General features: G+C 40.0%; 1 protein-coding gene across 2 annotated transcripts in view; it reads left to right on the top strand.

Moving 5' to 3' along the window:
* map3k1 (mitogen-activated protein kinase kinase kinase 1, E3 ubiquitin protein ligase) overlaps positions 1–19,236 on the top strand; it is a 132,492-nt gene that overhangs the window by 64,039 nt on the left and 49,217 nt on the right. For both annotated transcript variants that reach the window (XM_078549570.1, XM_078549579.1), the window contains exons 2-6: positions 3,475–3,625; positions 5,473–5,694; positions 8,605–8,805; positions 11,280–11,396; positions 15,579–15,727. In XM_078549570.1, coding sequence (XP_078405696.1) covers positions 3,475–3,625; positions 5,473–5,694; positions 8,605–8,805; positions 11,280–11,396; positions 15,579–15,727 — 840 coding nt within the window. The remainder of the gene's footprint in view (positions 1–3,474; positions 3,626–5,472; positions 5,695–8,604; positions 8,806–11,279; positions 11,397–15,578; positions 15,728–19,236) is intronic.

Here is a 19,236-nt window from a genome sequence, read left to right as displayed (position 1 = left end):
GTAAAGGCTGGGTCGTTAAGTATATTCAAGGCTGAGATAGACAGATTTTTAATCAGTAAGGGAATCAAGGGCAATGGGGAAAAGGCAGGAAAGTGGAATTGAGGATTATCAGATCAGCCATGGTCTCATTGAATGGTGGAGCAAACTCAATGGGCCAAATGGCCTACTTCTGCTCCTATGTCTTATGGTCTTATGATCTAGGTGTCTGGTGCATGAGTCACTGAAAGTTAGTATGCAGGTACAGCATGTAATCGAGAAAACTAATGGAATGCTATCCTTTATTGTGAGATAAATTGAACATAAAAGTAAGGATGTTATGCTTCAGTTATACAGGGCATCTTACATACTGTGTGCAGTTTTGGTCTCCTTATTTAAGGAAGGAAGTAAATGTGTTGGAGGCAGTTCAGAGGAGGTTTACTAGATTGATACCTGGAATGAGCAGATTGTCTTATGAAGATAGGTTAGACAGGCTGGGCTTGTTTCCACTGGGGTTTAGAAGAGTGAGGGATGACTTGATTGAAGTATCTAAGATCCTGAACGACCTTGACAAGCTGGACGTGGAAAGGATGTTTCCTCTTGCGGGCAAGTCCAGAGCCTATGGGGGGCACGGTTTTAAAATTAGGGGTTTGTCCTTTTAGGACAGATGAGGTGAATTTTTTTGAGGGTTGTGCAACTTTGGAATTCTCTGCCTGAGAAGGTCGGGGGGGTGGGTGGGGTGGGGCCATTGAATATTTTTGAGGCAGATAGATTCTTGCTAGGCAAGGGAATCAGAGGTTTTCAGGGGTAGATGGGAATGTGGAATTTGAAACGGGAACGGATCAGCCATGATCTTATTGATCAGAACAGACTCGAGGGGCTGAATGGCCTACTCCTATTTTGTATATTCGTATCTTCCTTTTCCGTGCCATAATTTCTGTTCCAGAACTATCCCCCCATTCGGATGCAGATGCTTCTCCCTCATCAACAGGTATTCAAGTGGCTTGTTTCATTGCTATAATATGATCACCTCTCTTTCTCCCCCCACCCCCAACCCTTAGCTCCCTCAACCCCACCTTTCCTTACTCCAAAGAGGTGTTGTGCGTTTCCCCTTCTGGCTGATAGTTCCATAGTTAAACCAGCCTCAAGAAGAATACAATATATATCAACTGACCATAATTTAATTTCCCAAATGTTTTTGAAGCATTCTCTGCAATTTCACTTTTACTGCCTCACTCATCCGATCCGTGGGGAGTTAATAATACAACAATATTCTGAATAATGCATCTGTTGCCATTGAATTTAACTGCCCCAACTCCATTTAGTCTTTAAAATGGGCTCCTTCAGCTATGTCAGCCGAAGAAAATGACCATATATCGTCAGTGAGTAGGAAATACGAACATACAAATTAGGAGCAGGAGTAGGCCACTTAGACCCTCGAGCCTGCTCCACCATTCAATAAGATCATGGATGATCTGATTTATAACCTCAACTCCACATTACCACCTACCCCCAATAGCCTTTCACCCTTTGCTTATCAAGAATCTATCTAGCTCTGTCTTAAAAATATCCAAAGACGCTGCTTCCTCTGCCTTTTTAAGGAAGAGTGTTCCAAAGACTCACGGCTCTCAGAAAAGATTTCTCCTCATCTGTCTTAAATGGGCGACCCCTCATTTTTAAATAGTGACCATGAAATGTGTGCCATATGGCAAGATTATTCTTGAGTTCTCTGCCCAAAGGAAGGCCTTGGTGATTATTTACCAAACCACAGCAAAGTGCCGTGATTTTTTACTACGGGTAGGACGAGGAGGCAGGCCCCAAGTCTCCGTCAGCCGGAAAGGGGATCAAAGCCCGTGCTGTTGGCGTAAGCAAGATTATTAATATGTGATATACTTCAGAAGATCTAGTTTAAGGATCTTATAGCACTCTAGCACTTCACTGTTTGGCAAGAAATGAAACTGGGAGAATTTTGGCATGGATAAATTTTGTAAACTTTGGCTGAAAAGATGGGAGCTATAATTTTTCAGCAATGTTGCAATACTGAAAATTTGGGTGGTTTATTTTTCATGCCCCTGCCATAAAGTTACAAAAAATGAGCCCATACAGTATAGCCGGACGATAAAATGCACTTCTTGTTTACCCTGTGCATTAGATCCTGCTGAAGTAGGCTTGTACATTCCTAAAGAAGATAGGCTTCTGTGCCCCTGAATTTGGGGATAAATTAGTGATCCTGCTGTCCTGTACCTGATGTATACCTGTGTTGTTTTTCCATTGCTGAAAGGTTCCACGCTCCATTCAACATGCTGTAGTTATTATAAATTGTTTAAATTCACTGTCCTAGGCTAATTTTTCTGTAAACTGCAAGAATGGAGGCTTTGATTCGTATGTTGATCAAAGATCTAACTGTCTTGTTTGATCATATGTTGGCTTATTTGTGTGTGTATTTATTGTAATGAGTTTGCTGAGGGCCTCTAGTTTTATCTGTCATGAGATGTGGGTGTTGCTGACAAGGCCAGTATTTGTTGCCCATCCCTAGTTGCCCTAGAACTGAGTGGCTTGCTAGGCCATTTCAGAGGGCAGTTAAGAGTCCACATTGCTGTGGGTCTGGAGTCACATGTAGGCCAGACCAGGTAAAGATGGCAGATTTCCTTCCCCTAAGGATGTTCGTGAACCAGATGGGTTTTTACAACAATCAATGATAGTTGTCATGGTCACCATTACTAAGACTAGCTTAATATTCCAGATTTATTAATTGAATTTAAATTCCACTAGCTGGCATAGTGGGATTTGAACCCATATCTCCAGAGCATTAGCCTGGGCTTCCGGATTACTAGCCCAGCAATATTACCACTATGCTACCATATCTCCTCTCTGCCCCACCGCCCCCACATCCCCCCCCGGGGGGCAAAACAAGCGTCAAACAAGTTTACAACATGACACTGGATTGTTGTTAAAATGTCTGAACATTCTGTAACTGGCCTTTGGTCAGTGTGCTCACTCAATTGGGTGCTGATCTCACAACAAAGGGCCAAGAAAGCACATGTAGGCAATTATATTTTTATAGTTTGTAGTTTGAATTTGTTGAACAGGTCCCTTTTTAATTTTATTTTTTATGTAGTAGCTACTTTCATGGTACCTTTCCCTGTACATGCATATTCAACTGGTTTATTTGGCATTTAAAATGATTATGGAATTAATTTGTATGACTGCATTTGAAGTTTTGCATTCAGGCACTTGTTTGTTCAAATATTCCAGTGATTGTGTCTTCTGGCAACCACAGATTTTATGGTTTGCATTTGAAACATGTTTAGATCATAGAACCATGCAGGCTACCTTACAATCCTTGGATTTGCTATTATTTGTTACTGTGAAAGTTGGCTCATGGTACGATAGATAAAGTGCACCTATATGAAGGAAAACAGAACCAATGAACACAGCATGGTGTAATTTTTAGATTTTGTTTGTTATTTATCTTTCCACATCTTTTTTTCTCCTCAGTCGTGACATTGAAAATAAGGAAACACTCAAGGGGTTACCAAAAATGGATGACCGCCCAGAGGAGCGCATGATCAGGGAAAAGCTCAAGGTGACATGCATGCCAGCTTGGAAACATGAATGGCTAGAAAGAAGGAACCGGCGAGGACCTGTGGTAAGTACAATTAGGAATGATCTAAAAGTAACACACTTTGGAGCACAAGCTCAAGCAGAATTCATTTTCTGAAGTCTGAACCTTTATTCTATGACAGTGTGCCCTTTTATGTCTTATGTTTTATATACTTCTTTGAAACAAAGTTGTAAGTGATAAAAGCTGAGAGTACCTTGAGCTTTGGCAAGAGGGTGAGATTTAACTCTGACAGACTTGCAGTTTGGTATCAGTGGGGTAAATCCTGGTGTTTAGTATCACTGTGGGCTAGTGTGCTTTGGCAGAAATAGATGATGGCCCTGGAGTTTGCTAGCACTAAAGTAGGATTGCCTTTGATCTGGGGTAACAGTGGAGTAGGGAACTGGTGTTTGGCCAGACTGAGAGTTGAATATGGAGTCTGGCTCTTATCATTGTTTAGGAGAAAATCCCATGTCCAGCAGCACTGGTTTGTGATTTTAGAGGAATCTTTATAAACATTGAATTTGGTTTTGTGTGGATGGTTGCTGGATGCATAATGTCTTCTGTTACACTAATTTTCTCATTCATTATTTCGCTCACACATGCTGCATAGAAATTGAGATTTATTCTCTAGGTGCTGTTTATAAGTTTCAAAAAACGAGCAGTGACTGCTGGAGTTCGATCAGTAAAGCTGACAGAATAGCCGTAATGTATCCTGGGGAATTGAGTACCCACATGTACATTTCGATTTCAACTCTGATATCTCTTGTCAAAATGATCAAAACAAAGCCTGGGCTTTAAGGAAAGACTTTACCTTTCAAGTAAAAATTGAATTGAAGGCATTGTAAGGTGCAAAAGGTAATTAGTTTATGCATTATTAATGTCGTTAGTTGTTTTGGTTTTACTTTGTTTAAACCCTTATTTTGGACATAAATTTTCATTTTGATGAAGGGGGAAATAATATAATGAACAATACTTTCAGGACAAGTTGAACAATTTGTGGAAAATAATTGACCGACCTTATTGCTATACTTGTATAATAGCAGCTGTTGCATCACATTGTTGTGATATTAACATTAAAAAGCCTCATCACAGTGCCACCTACAGACATAGCAGGTTCTGCAGGTATGAGTTTCATCGCACATTAAATTCAATGTGCATATTTAAGTAGACATTGGGGTATGTAAATTAAACCATAAGATTCGGATTTGCAGACATGTTTAATTGCCAAAGCTCACATGTCTGGTGAATACTTTTTTGTCAATACAGAACAAAACATTTAAAAATGCATCACAGTGGCATTATAATGAAGTAATATTGCAGCTAAACAGCAACCTCATGACTTAAGTGATAAGATTGTAAAATGTTGATGTTAAATAACTAAATTGGGATACTTTGGGAACCTTATGGATATGTTAAAGTTCCTCCGTGAAATGAATGGTCAGAATATTAGACTAACTTTGAATACTACGACATTTCTAAATGTGGTGCTTTTTATTTGCTTATGGAATGTGGGTGTCTCTGACTAGGCCAGAATTTATTGCCCATTCCTAACTGCCCTTGAGAAAGTGGTAGCAAGCTGCGTTCTTGAACCACTGCAGCCCTTGTGGTATGTATACATCTACAATGCTGTTAGTAAGGGAGTTGTAGGATTTTGACCCAGTGATGAAGAAATTGAGAGACCTGGAAGGGTAACTTGTAGGTGATGGTGTTTCCATGTGCCTCCTAACCTTTTTCTAGGTGGTAGAGGTTGTAAGTTTGACTATATATGTTTGGTAGAAATTGTAAATGATATTTTGTTAGATTCAATTAAAAAAATATTTTTTTCTTTTGAAATCCTAATTGTTAATGCATTTTAGATTATTGCAATGATCCCTATTCTATCTGCCTTGCAGGTTGTGAAACCAATTCCAGTGAAAGCAGATGGGGCTGAGTTAGGCAAGCAAGCATCTGACTGTCAGACAGATATAAATGCCTCACCACAAATGCAGCGAGGAAGGCGCAGTCCTTCCCCTGGCAGTTCTTCTTCTTCTGCCACATCGTCGTCATCCTCCTCAAAAACTACTGCAAAGTCTGAATCTCCAGGCGTAAGAAGGAAAAGAGTATCACCAGTTCCTGTAAGTGCAAGAAGTAAGAATTTCTGTCCTCCAATTACTTTGGAAGAATCTAAATTTGCATATTAGATGTAGAAATGCTAAAGCTAATTGCCACACACTGAATAAGTTTCCAAAAATGATGACTCATCTGAAATAGTCTTTCACTTGTCCTTTTACACATTTGTATCTCACGAACCACCAACCTAGGGAAGCATGCTCACCAAATTCCACCACACCTGTAACACTGAAGACTGAAAACCTCCTAATACGAAGTTTGAACTTATCTATTGCTTACTGAATAGACCTTCTTATGAATGTTGCCCAATTAATTCATCAGGTAGCAATGATATTTGAAGTTGGCCTGAGGTTTTAATATTTAACATTAGCATCTCTGGGATAAGTAAATTAGTATGTCATAGTCCAGAAAAGATTGGGTAAAATGAAGAACAAATCATAAAGATTAAGTCCATAATTGGAAGATCGAATGTTGTTAGATTTCAATTCATCAGCCATGGTGGAAAATACAATGGAATTTTCCAGAACTGTTCAATGCATATGCTGCTGTTGTGATTATAGTGCCAACACTGCCACCATTTGAAACTGAAATTGCAGATAAAACTGCATATCTTATATATAGAATATGCAGCCTAGACACAGGCCATTGGCCCAACTGAGCTTTGCTGCTGTTCAGGCTCTGCAAGAGCTGCCTTATGCCCTACTTCATCTAACTTACCAACATATCCTTGTATTCCTTTCTCTCTCATGTACTTAGCTTCTCCTTTAATGTGTCAATTCTAGTGGCCTCAATTACTCCATGTGGTAGCAGCAGCAAACTCCATTCTCTAACCAATAAGTTTCTCCTGAATTCTTTCATGGGTTTATTCATGACTATCTTATATTTATGACCCCCTAAGTTTTGGACTACCTCTATTAATTCACCCTTTGGCTTTCTCTTTTCAAGAGAACAGTCCCAATCTCTGCTCAGTCTTTCCTAATTATTATAACCTCAGTTCTACTACAATGTGCAAATGCAAGCCAAATTTCTGCAACTTGCGTTCCTAATTTAACCCTTCAAGTCCTGTAATCATTCTGGTGAATCTAAGCTGTATCTATTACAAGGCAATATAACCTTCCTGAGGTTTGATGTCCAAAACTGAATGCAGTGCTCTGTACAACTGAAGTATCATTTACTCCACCTTGCAATCCAATTTCCTTGCATTTTATTACCTTTTTCATTACTGTATTTCCCTACCCAACACTGTCATGCAGCACTCTCACTAAGATGACTGTGGTTCAGGGAGAGAGCCTACCACCACCTGAAGGCAGCTAAGCGTGAGCAACAAATGTGTCATGCCCGCTTTACTCACATCTTGAACAAATGAAAGAAAAGCAGACAAATCTTGATTAAACACCCAACTGAAAAGTGACACTTGGAACAGTACAATGTTCTGGCTGTCCTTAAGTGTGCCACTCCTTGGGCTTTGGGAAATGTTCAAATCCCTTAAGTAGCATTTCCTTATTATCTCTGAACTGACAGCAGCTGGAAATCTAAGAATTCAGTTGTATTCTTGTTAAAAACATTGCAACTGAAGAATGTAAAAGTTGGAGCATTTGGGATGGGATTCTGTATCTATTCCTGGAGTGAAGATGGTTCATTCAAATGGAGCAAGAAGATTAAGTTATTTTTAGTGGTTTCTGTGGTAGAACCTAATGCACTGAGAAATTGCCCAGAATGAAGCCATTTTATGAAGTGACAGCTATTAGTGGAATACATGCAAAATCGCTTAAATAAATTATTGGTGTTAAATGCACGTTAACCTGCATTGGTTTGTCCACCATTTATGCAAAGTTTTAGCTTAAATTTCTTTCCATGATTTCTGGACCACTTGGGATGAAAGGATTTCAGTCTTCTGCTAATGCTACTCTTAAGGTGGCCTTGTGCATGAATAGCCCAGTGACCATTCTCCATCCCCATGTGGCTAAAATCAGGGATCAAAGAGTGGCAAATTGAAACTGGATCTATGTTGCTGTCCTACCATGTGCACAGCATTTTTGTACTTAATTTTCCATTCAGGTCCCATGGATAAACTTTGAAAATATGGGCAAGTCTGGCATTCTGAGCTACATTTTAAGCATCAGCAACACTTTTTTTAAAAAAAAACTCAAATAACCAGTCACTTTTTTTGTCTTTGGGACCTTCTCTTTGCTAATTGGCAGCTAAACTTGCCTATTTAACAATGACTTCGCTTCAGAAGTAATTGGCTGTGAAGTGCCCTCAGGATGTAAGAAGTGCTATTTAAAGACGAGTTGTTGCTTTCCTTTGTTAGAGAACTATATATGTAGAAAATGGATAGAATTCATACTTGTGCAGTAGGAGTTTGTTGTCATCTGAGTTTAGAACAAGTAATGGAGCTCTTTCCAGCATTTGGCCATATTTTGCATTATGTTGGATGACTTAAAGCCAGAAGTCCAAAAATGGTCCACTTCTGGCTTACATCAGTGCCAAATATTTTTAGTGTCTATTTTTAACAACACTGTATTTATAATTAGTGCTGCTGGAAAATTATCATGCAGTTATCCTCCAAAATTAATCTACCTTTCATTGATGTGATTGTCCTGTCTCGCTCCCCATGCAAAAATAGTCAAATTTTACAAATCTAAATTTGTGTACTGTCCTGTTGTGGATAAAGATCTTATTCTGTCTTTAAGTTCATTTTATTGAATGTGATTCAAGCCATATTATGTTTTAATGCTAAACTCTGCTGTGCTTATAACTTATTTGTTAGATCTGTGCAGACAAAGTGTATTCGTTCTGGGAGCATATGAACATAAAGGAGTTTATTTTTTAAATTAGAAAGTAAGTGGAAACCCAGTGTAGCTAGGTTGATGTATCTGTGCAAGAAGATTGACAAAAACATCATTATTTTGTAGTTTCAGAGTGGACGTGTTACTCCTCCGAGGAGAGCTCCTTCACCAGATGGGTTCTCGCCTTACAGTCCTGAGGAAACTAACCGCAGAGTCAACAAAGTAATGCGAGCACGACTGTACTTGCTACAGCAAATAGGTCCAAATTCCTTCCTTATTGGAGGAGATGTTCCTGATAACAAGTACAGGGTGTTTATTGGTCCTCAGGTCAGTTGGATAGCAATGTCTGGTGTCCTATGTTAATATCACCTTGGTTTTCTTTTAAGGGAAGAAATGTGCAAAGCAAAGCACACGATACTCACTCTATTTATTTCATTATAGAAACATTGTAGTTTTGATGTCTCGTGCGAAAAGTTTTAGCCAGTATAGATTCTGGCAGTTGGTTAGACAATTGAAGTTACTATTGTATATTATTTTTATAATATTGTAAAGCTATTAGAAAATGCAATGTGTTATGAATGATAATTGACAAAAATGTGTCAGCATACAAGCAAACAAAATTATTATGCTGCAAAGATCCTGGCAAGTAAAGCATTTCTTCTATTTTATGCACATGGCATGGGCAACCCTTATACTGCAAATGCCATAACATTCATTTTGTTTACCTTTCTGAAAATTTTTAAGGACTTATTTCATCCCATAACTTGACTTCTCTTATTCTCTTCTCTCTCCTCACACCACCCACCCCCCTCCCCTCCTCCTCCTCCTCCTCCCCCAACCTTCCCTCTTGGCAGTCTTTCACCTAATGTCAGCAAAATGTACAATATTTTGTTTGAGATTGGTCGAATAGGAGAATTTGTATTCGGCCAAGTCTATTTAGCCCAACAAGTTTGGCTCTTTAAAATTGCTGCTATCATCTTATCATATGCTGATTTAAGTATGTAATGACATAAAACCCAGGGCGCACTTTGGGCTGGTGCCTAATATGGTGCCATAGGAACGATATCATTGCCCTTAAATTGGGTGTTGAACAACCAAATTGATACAGGTCTCCATATGAGGGATATGATTGGTTGGAAGGAAGGCATTATACACAACTTTTGCAACAATAAAACTGTCATTCTACATTCATGAGTATTGTCATTTTGATGCCTAGTGTGTTAGTTTTTCTTTCCAAATGCTTACTAACAAAACTAGTGGTGGGAGAACGAGGAGTGTATGCAGGCTAGTGGATGGTGAGAATTCATTTGCCTGCATACTGTCATGTTCTCTGACGTGCTTTAGGTTAAAATGGAGCACAGAACCCCAGTGATGTCTGCATCAAGCCCTCTGTGCATTCAAAGCAGGCAAAATATATATCCAGAAACTATTACTGCATTTGCATATACTGTTGTGTTACTGTTAAATAGGGAAACAATATTTGCACAGTGCTATCTGCTACAATCCCATTTCTTTTTCACACACTCCTGAAATCCATATTCATTAAATTAAATTAAATTAAATTCATTAAAAATTGCATCATCTATGCCAGAGGCTGTCAACCTTTTTTGCTTCTGAAGGTTCCCTTCCATGTTATAAAATTTCCACAGACTCCCAGTAGCACAAGTATTTTTTTCTGTATAAATATTAGTTGTAGGGTTAAATGTATATTTTTGTTTTACTTAATGTGAAACTTGTTGCTGGTGTTGGCACCAGACTGAGGGTTGGGTGTGGCATGCAGTGACCTATTGCAGCTGTGAGCCACCTTGTGTCTCCGAGCAGTGAGGCTCAGTTACTGGTTAGCTGAATTGAATAGTCGGATGCTAAAGTGCAGTTTAAAAATTCATTAGAGGAACAGATGTACCAAGCCCTGCATGATCTCTGGTTATTTTCAGCATGCTGCTTAACCTCCTTTCGGACCTTAGTTGAGAACCCCTGATCTATGCAAAACTTCAGTTTTTCAAATTGTGTAAAATGCCTCTGGCTCTTGCATTATGATTTCTTGATTTTAGTACATTGCCAAAATCTGGAGGATTCTAATTCTATAATGTATATTAATGCAACAGCTGAGAAGGAGTTGAAAACATGATTGTCCTTTTTGACATTTAACCTTCTCTGAGATAATCACCTTGTTATTTAAATGTGGAGTTTGTAAATCAGGAGGAGTTTTAGTTGCCTTTTATAATTGAACTAAATGTGCAGATGCCCTTGTTTTGAGGAGAGCTAACTAATGAAAGAATTGAAATACACAATCCCAATTTCAATCTGACCAAGAATGAAACTTATAAAACTGAATCATAATGTTACCTTGTGTGTTTATTAGATGCTCTTTTTCCTGCAGTGCACACCAGTCATGGAATGCCTGTGTATCAGCATGCTTCCTTTCCAGTAACAACCCAAAATGACAAAACCACAAAGGAGAGTGAGGCAGCCAGAGTGTCCTTCCCCTCTTCCCATGTCCATCTGAATATCCACCATAGCCAGGTCTAGGAATAAACTGTCTTCCAACTTGCCTACCCCTCGCAAACTGAGTGTAGGGCTGAAGTGCCACTAAAAATTTGAAGCCCCCCCCCCCCCCCCAACCAAACAAACATATGACATTTGTAAAATTGTTAACATAGGTAGGTTGATACTAACACCGTCTATGGTAGCCTTCCCTTTTGTTTTCAAATATATTGAAAATCTACGTACTGAAAAAATTGTTCTGCTATTAGGCAGCTTTGATTTATTATACAAGATTATAATAATTTAATCTTTTATAGACCTGCAGTTGTGGGCGTGGAACATTCTGCATTCATGTCCTGTTTGTTATGCTACGAGTCTTTCAGTTAGAGCCCTCTGATTCATTGCTGTGGCGAAAGACATTAAAAAACTTTGAGGTAAGCAGAACAAGAAAACTGATTCCTAACTTTTTGAGGAGTTGTTCTGAATTTGTAACCTTTTAAGATGTGCTTAAAGGAAAGGAAATAACTTGCATTTATATAGCATCTTCTACGTCCCAAAGCAATTTACATTCAATGAAGTACCTATGAAGGGCAGTCACCTATGTAGGAAACACAGTAGCTAGCTTGCACACAGTAAGGTCCTGAAATAGCAATGAAATAAATGATTGGATAACCTGTTTTTAGTAATGATGGTTGAGGGATAAATGTTAGCTAAGGCACAGGGAAAACAAAATGCCCTGGAATCTTTTGCATTCACCTGAGAGGGTAGACAGGGCTTTGGTTTAACATCTCAGTAGAAAGATGGCAGTGTATATTTTTGCATTGTTACTTGTCACTTTTCTGTTTGCAAAGTTAATAACATTGGTCTATTACTGCTCCTATTTGCATGCGGCCTCTCGAGCCGGCTCCACCAGTCAATACAATCGTGGCTAACCCGCTGCAACCCCACCTTCCTACCCACTCCTTATATCCCTTGATTCCTTGAAACACCAAAAATCTCTATTCTAGCTTTACATATGCTCATGATGGAGCATGCACTCCATCTACCCTCAAGGGCAGGGAATTCCAAAGACTCACAAGAATAATGGCCTGAATTTTCCGAGCAATGGCAGTGCTGTGCGCAAAGATTCTCCTGACCCAATGCTGCTATACCTTTTTCTTCTGGGATCTTCCGATCCAAGCTGTCAAAGAAATGCACAGTATCCCCTGGGAACTATTGTCAGAGCGGATTAGTCGGGGGAAAAGATGACACGTCTCCTTTTTATGGCACTAGCTGCTTTGTTCTGGTGTTTAAAGTTCCAGTCTTTTAATGAATCTTAATACATACAGGGAAGGTAGATGGGTTATGGAGTTACACAGGTGTTAGACTAGGTTTTAAACTGTCTTAACATTTCCTAGGTAACTATCCAGTTAATTACCGTGCATCACTCCCAGTCTTCAACTCTAGCTCAGGAGTCAGAGACTTCCACGCAGGGGTATTATCCAGCGGAAGTTTAAATTTCCCAGGCAATTCCCATGTAGGCCCCTGTGTCTGGACCTCCACAGGCCTGGCATCTCCTGTCATCGGTCCAGTCTCCAACGATCCAGAGACTGGAAGATTTGGGCCATTATAAATATTTGACATAATATTAAGAAAAGTATCCTTGCCAAAGACACTTGAGGAAAGCATCTACATGCTTAACTACATAAACTATTCAACAATATATGTTTGAGTTAATTAGCGAGAAGACATAAAGGTCAAAGAAACAGCTTTATGGTAGAGTGTAAAACTATGGTAGAGAGTAAAACGATGGTAGAAGTAAGTGTTTTACCTCTAAGCAAAGAAAGTTGAAAGGTTACAGAAATAACACAGCAAGGTATGGAAGAGCAACAAATTGTTAAGTTACTGGGAATTGAACTTGATTATTCACCAGCTCCTCATGCTTTAATCTCCCTCAGCATTCTGTAATGTAGTGCTGAAGAGATTAGGGGCTAAATTAGTTTTTTCAAACTTCTTTAGCATCAAGAATAATACAAAAGAACTGATGAATGGCAATGCTAAATCTGTGTTCAAAAAATGGAAAAGGCCAGCAGGTTATTATATGGATAATTTGCTGAATGTTTACTAGCACAGTCTGCATGTACCAGACAAGTTAACATTTCAGATGTATATCTTTCATCAAAACTAAAGATGATGAATTTTAATGAGGTTAGACAAAAGAAAGCAAAGGGGATGAAAACAACAGAGATCCAGTCAGACAGGAAGTTAATGTGCTGAATAACCTGTAAACTGCTTAATAAAACTGTCCTAAAAGAATGCTGATGGAAAGATGTAAAAACATGTACAAATAGTTAAAGAAGTGAAAAGACATCAAAAGGTCCACACGGGTGAGAAATTTGGGGATATTGGTGAGGGAATGACTGCAAGTGCAGGAGATCTGAAATGAAAACAGAAAGCGCTAGCGAAATACAAGATGAAAGCAACCCAAAACTATAGACCCAGGCTCCCCTAATAACTATGTTCTGATGACTAATCTGCACCTGAAATCTTAATCTGCCTCCTCTTTGAGTCATTGAAGGACACAATACCAGCATTCCCTACTGTAAAGGAAAGGGATATAGTTGAGGGCTGAAGTTGCTAAGTTGGTGCTCTACCCATAGAGTATGCAACAGAAAGTACAGAACTTCCTGGGGCTTGTTGAGCCACGTTGGAACAATATAGGGAGGGAAAAGACTGAGGTCAGAATTGTAATGGAGGGCTAAAGTGGCAATCCACTAGGAGTTTTTTTTTAATGTATTCATATACAGGATGTGGGCTTTACTGGCTAAGCCAGCATTTATTGCCCTCGAAGGTGGTGGTGAGTTTCCTCCTTGAGCCACTGCAGCCCATGTGGTGTAGGTACACTCACAATGCCAGAAGGAAGTTCCAGGATTTTGACCCAGTGACAGTAAAGGAACAGCAGTATAGTTCAAGTCAGAATGCTGTGTGACTTGGGAGGGGGGCTTGCTGGATGTGGTGTTCCCATGCATCCGCTGCCCTTGATCTTTTAGGTGGTAGGGGTCGTGGAGTTGGAAGGTACTTTTGAAGTTTTGGTGAGTTGCTGTAGTGCATCTTGTAGGTGATGTGCACTGCTGCTACAGTGCATCACTGGTGGAAGGGTTAAATGTTGAAGGTGGTGAATGTGGTGCCAATCAACTGGGCTGCTTTGCCCTGGTTGGTGTCAAGGCTTCTTACGTGTTGATGGAGCTGTACTCATCCAGGCAAGTAGAGAGTATTACAACACATACCTGACTAATGCCTTGTATATGGTAGACAGGCTTTGGGGAGCCAGGTGAGTTAGCTACTGCACAATTCCCAGCCTCTGACCTGCACTTGTAGCTACACTATTTATATGGCTGTTCCAGTTCAGTTTCTGGTCAATGGCAACTCCCAGGATATTGATAGAGGGGGGATTCAGCAATGGTAATGCCATTGAATGTCGTGGGGAGATGGTTAGATTCACTTTTATTGGAGATGGTCATTGCCAGGCACTTGTGTGGCGTGAATGTTACTTACCACTTATGAGCCCAAGCCTGAATGTTGTCCAGGTCTTGCTGCATATGGACATTGACTGCTTCAGTATCTGAGGAGCCATGAATGGTATATTGTGTGAACATCCCCACTTTTGACCATTATAATGGAGGAAAGGTCATTGAAGCAGCTGAAGATGGTTGGGCCTAGGGCACTACCCTGGGGAAGTCCTGCAGCGATGTCCTAGGATTGAGATGATTGACCTCCAACAACCACAACCATTTTCCTTTGTGCTAGGTATGACTCCAACTAGTGGAGAGTTTTCCCTCGGATTCCCATTGACCTCAGTTTTCCTAGGGCTTCTTGATGCCCACGTGATCAAATACTGCATTGATGTCAAGGGCCATCAATCTCACTTCCTCTTTGAGTTCAGCGCATTTGTCCACGTTTGGATCAAAGCTGTAATGAAATCGGGCTGAGTGACCCTGGCGAAACCCAAACTGAGCATCAGTAAGCAGGTTATTGCTGCATAATTGCTGCTTGATAGCACTGTTGACAACCCCTTCCACCACTTTGCTAATGATTGGGAATAGACTTATGGTGCGGTAATTGGCCGGGTTGGATTTGACCTTTTTGTGGTGACCAGAGGTGTTCAGCAAAGCTGTCACCTAACTTGCATTCTGCTTCACCTTTCTAGAGGTGGTTGCACCATAGGCAGAAAATGCATATAAATACAAAATAGAAATAGTCTTTAGACCTGAAGAGAAATGGATTAGAGTTGTGTGGAAAATGGGAACGATACAAAAGTGGAGAGGGTATTTCGGAGGAGAAGATATCTTTGCTGAAGGCAGCTTCCACCAAATCAACACGAACCTATGGTGAATAGAAGTTTGTAGGATGAAAGATGTTGGCAAAGGATTCTGTTGAGTTGAGGGGGAGGGGCGAGAACAGAAGAAAATGGGCTGGATCTGGTGAAGGGCCTGTGTGGGTGCAACCACTGCTCTTGATGGTGGAAGCTTTTTCAGAATTTCTGTTAGAAAGTAGAGTTATCGGTGTAAATGCAGCAGTTGATGGATTGCATGCTTTTGGAAATTGGGAATTAACTTTTGTGATCATCTTCTCAAAAGGTGGAGAGTCTATTTCAGAAATATCACAGCAGACGCAGTTCACGTATCAAAGCTCCATCACGCAACACCATCCAAAAATTTGTTTCCCGTATGTCTAACTCGCACACATCAACTTCATCCAGTACCTCTACATCCAGTGCAGAACATAGGTAAGTATTCTGTAATGATTAAACTTTCCTAAAAAGAGACCTCTGTGCATTGGTGGAGTTCCAGGGAACTAGAAGCAATTTTGTCTTTTCAGAAAGAAAGAGTATGCATTAATAGCATCTTTCACAATCTCAGGATGTTCCAAAGCAGTTTAGTCAATGAATTACTTCTGTAATGTGCAATTGTTGTCATAGCGTAGGAAACATGGCAACCAATTTGTACACAATCTCCTACAAACTACAAAGTGATAATGGCCATATAAACTGTTTTTTTCTTGATTTATAATTGAGGGATGAATTTTGGCCAGGACACAAAGATCCCCTTTTAATGTCATGGTATCTTTTATGGCCACTTGAGAGGGCAAGTGCACTTCTGTTTAACATCTCATCTGAAAAACAGCAGCTCTGCAGCACTTCACTGAAATGTTAGCCTACGTTTTGTGCTCAAGTTCATAGAGTGGGACTGGAACCCACAAAATTCTGGAGGCAGTTGTCCAGGACAACGTTAATGAAGCATTCAGATATAAACTAATTAGTCAAAGACAGCACTGAATCATAAAAGGGAAGTTATGCCAGAAGAATTCAGTAGAATCTTATGAAGGAATAATTATTTAGGTAATGGTGAAATGTATAATGTACTAGGGTTTTAGTAAGATTTTTGATAAGACACCTGAAACAACCCGTGAAAATTAAAGGGCATGGCATTGTAGTGAGTTGAATTGGGGCTGAGCAATAAGAAATGGAGGGGTCTAGTTAGTGGGAAATGGAGTTACGCATGTGACTTTGCATTGATACCAGTATCCTTCAATGAACCCAAAAGTGATGTGATAGCAGGTTCACTTTTGATTTTGTGATGCACCAAAAAAGACAAGAATAGTTAATACAGTAGAAAATTGGGACAAGCTTCAGTAGAATTTGGGCTATTTGGAAAAAGTACCAGGACTTTACAGGTGGTGGGAGTATTGGAAACCGGCAGGTATCACCTGATTAATGGGAGATACTGAAGGAATCTGGGAGGTGCAATAGGCAGTTTTTGTCTGCCAGGGATACATTCAGTGCTGGCCGTTCTTTGTCAGATGTTGGATTGCATAAACAGGAACAGGACTCCAGAGGACCTAATCCTGCCATTAAGTAGAGCATTAACCAATTCTCTCAAATAAAATCAGAAATCCACAATCCCTGAAACAAGCTTAAGTTTTTTTTTAAAAATCACGACTCAAATATGCCCCACCATCCAAGGAGAAAAAAATGAAAAGTGTAGCCCATGAAATCAAATCCTTGTATGCGTGCTGTGCCTCTGCAGTCTCTTTGCCTTCGAACAAGAATGGAGAAGATTTAAGAGGCAATCTGATGGGAAAAAGTGAGGCCTCAATCAGATCAGCCATGATCTTACTGAATGGCGGAGCAGGCTCAATGGGCCAAATGGCCTACTCCTGCTCCTAATTCATATGTTTGTATGTAATATGTAGATTGGATGAATGTAGAGGGAAGAAAGGGAGGGTGCATGGGCTTTTTATGTGGAAGAGAATCTTGATTATAACAGGGATGGATCAATAACCTGGGTGGAAACTTTATGAAAAGGGATGAGGCATGAGAGAAAGGAAATTGCTATGCATGTCTGCTGTAGACCCCAGATAAGGAAGAGAGAGAAATATTTAGATTAAAATATGTTGAGGGGAATCTGTTTGAATTTATGGAAGGCTTGTTTTGCCTGATGTAAGATGCAATTTCTCAAGGAAATAACTGACTTTGTTGACTGGAAATTTTATAGCTGTGATGAATTTCAGCAAAGCTTTCACCTGTGTGTCATTAAAGTGATTAGTCCAAAGTTAAGCAGGGATAAAATAGAAAATTGATTAATAGAGAAGGCAGAGCGGTTATGTATGTATCTGTATCTATAAGTTCACCAGCGTGAGATAAATCATTGCCATTGATGTTTTTACACTGCAGATAAATGATTTGAAGCTGAATTGGAACAAAACTAAGCTGGAATGCTGCCAAGTTTAGGGGTGGAGCAATTGCAATTTGGAAACCGGTGTACTAAATATAAAGGGATCTAGATAGGTTGGGAGGGTGAGATAGTGATTGGCGAATAGCACTTAGTGTGGGAATGACAAGGTAGTGAGTTGGGCGACTGAGATATTAGTATTTGTGACTGGTCAGATTGATGCACTCTCCTGGTTCTTTGTATTCCTATGTTTTTAATGTAGCTATAATTTTGTTATGGTAAATTTTTGGGAGAAACATAGGTTAGTCAAAAAAAGTTGAGCTATGGTAAAAACTGTCAAAAGTCTTAAATCATAGTAAAGTACAGAAGTCAAACATTTTTGTGGTAACTGAGATATACTTTTATTCCTCTTACATTCTCGCTCTCCCTACACTTCAGCTCAACTCTGATCATTTTATTTAAAAGCAAGAGTAAAGAACTGTAACATGCATTAGTTCCTGTGGAAGATGATTCTGTCTTGAGCCAGAGTAGGCAATAGGGGCCTCGAGCCTGCTCCATCATTCACTAAGACCATGGCTGATCTTCTACCTCAACTCAACTCCAGCCCTATCCCCATTTCCATCAACTCCCTTATGCCCAAAAATCTTATCTATCTCCATTCAAGACTGAACATCATCAATGACCCTGTCAAGTTGAGGATTCCAAAACGTAAACCCTTCAGTGAAGAAATTTCTCCTCGTCTCAGTCCAAAATAGCTGACTCACTTGACCTGAGATCATGACCTCAGTTCTAGAGTTCCCAGCCAAAGGAGACAGCCTCTCTGCATCTGCTCTCTTGAACTGAAAAAATTGTCAATAAGGTCACCCCATATTCTTCAAAACCCCAGAGAATCTAGATCCATTCTGCTCGCTCTCTCCTCGTAGGTCAATCCCCTCATCCCAGGAATCAACCTAATAAACCTTTATTGCACTTCCTCTAAGGAAAATAGATACTTCCTTGGGTAAGGGGACCAATTTGTACAGTTGCAGTAATGACTCAAAACAAAGACGTTTCTTGTAAGTTAATACTCTGGGTCCAAACTCGATGGAGTTTAGAAGGATGAGGGGGGGATCTGATTGAAACTTACAGAATACTGAAAGGCCTGGATAGAGTGGACGTGGGGAAGATGTTTCCATTAGTAGGAGAGACTAGGACCCAAGAGCACAGCTTCAGAGTAAAGGGAAGACCTTTTAGAACAGAGATGAGGAGAAACTTCTTTAGCCAGAGAGTGGTGAATCTATGGAATTCATTGCCACAGAAGGCTGTGGAGGCCCGGTCATTGAGTGTATTTAAGACCGAGATAGATAGGTTCTTGACTGGTAAGGGGATCAAAGGTTACGGGGAGAAGGCGGGAGAATGGGGTTGAGAAACTTACCAGCCATGATTGAATGGCGGAGCAGACTCGATGGGCCAAATGGCCTAATTTCTGCTCCTATGTCTTATGGTCTTATTGATTAGATTACTGATGTAATTTTTGCTTTTGCATAACCAATAGTCAGTTACTCGGGTGTTCAAACCCGTTTAA

The sequence above is a fragment of the Cetorhinus maximus genome, chromosome 1, assembly GCF_964194155.1.
Source record: "Cetorhinus maximus chromosome 1, sCetMax3.hap1.1, whole genome shotgun sequence".
NCBI lineage: Eukaryota > Metazoa > Chordata > Chondrichthyes > Lamniformes > Cetorhinidae > Cetorhinus > Cetorhinus maximus.
Note: the sequence above shows the minus strand (reverse complement) of the source record. Positions and strands in the feature narration are given on the sequence as shown.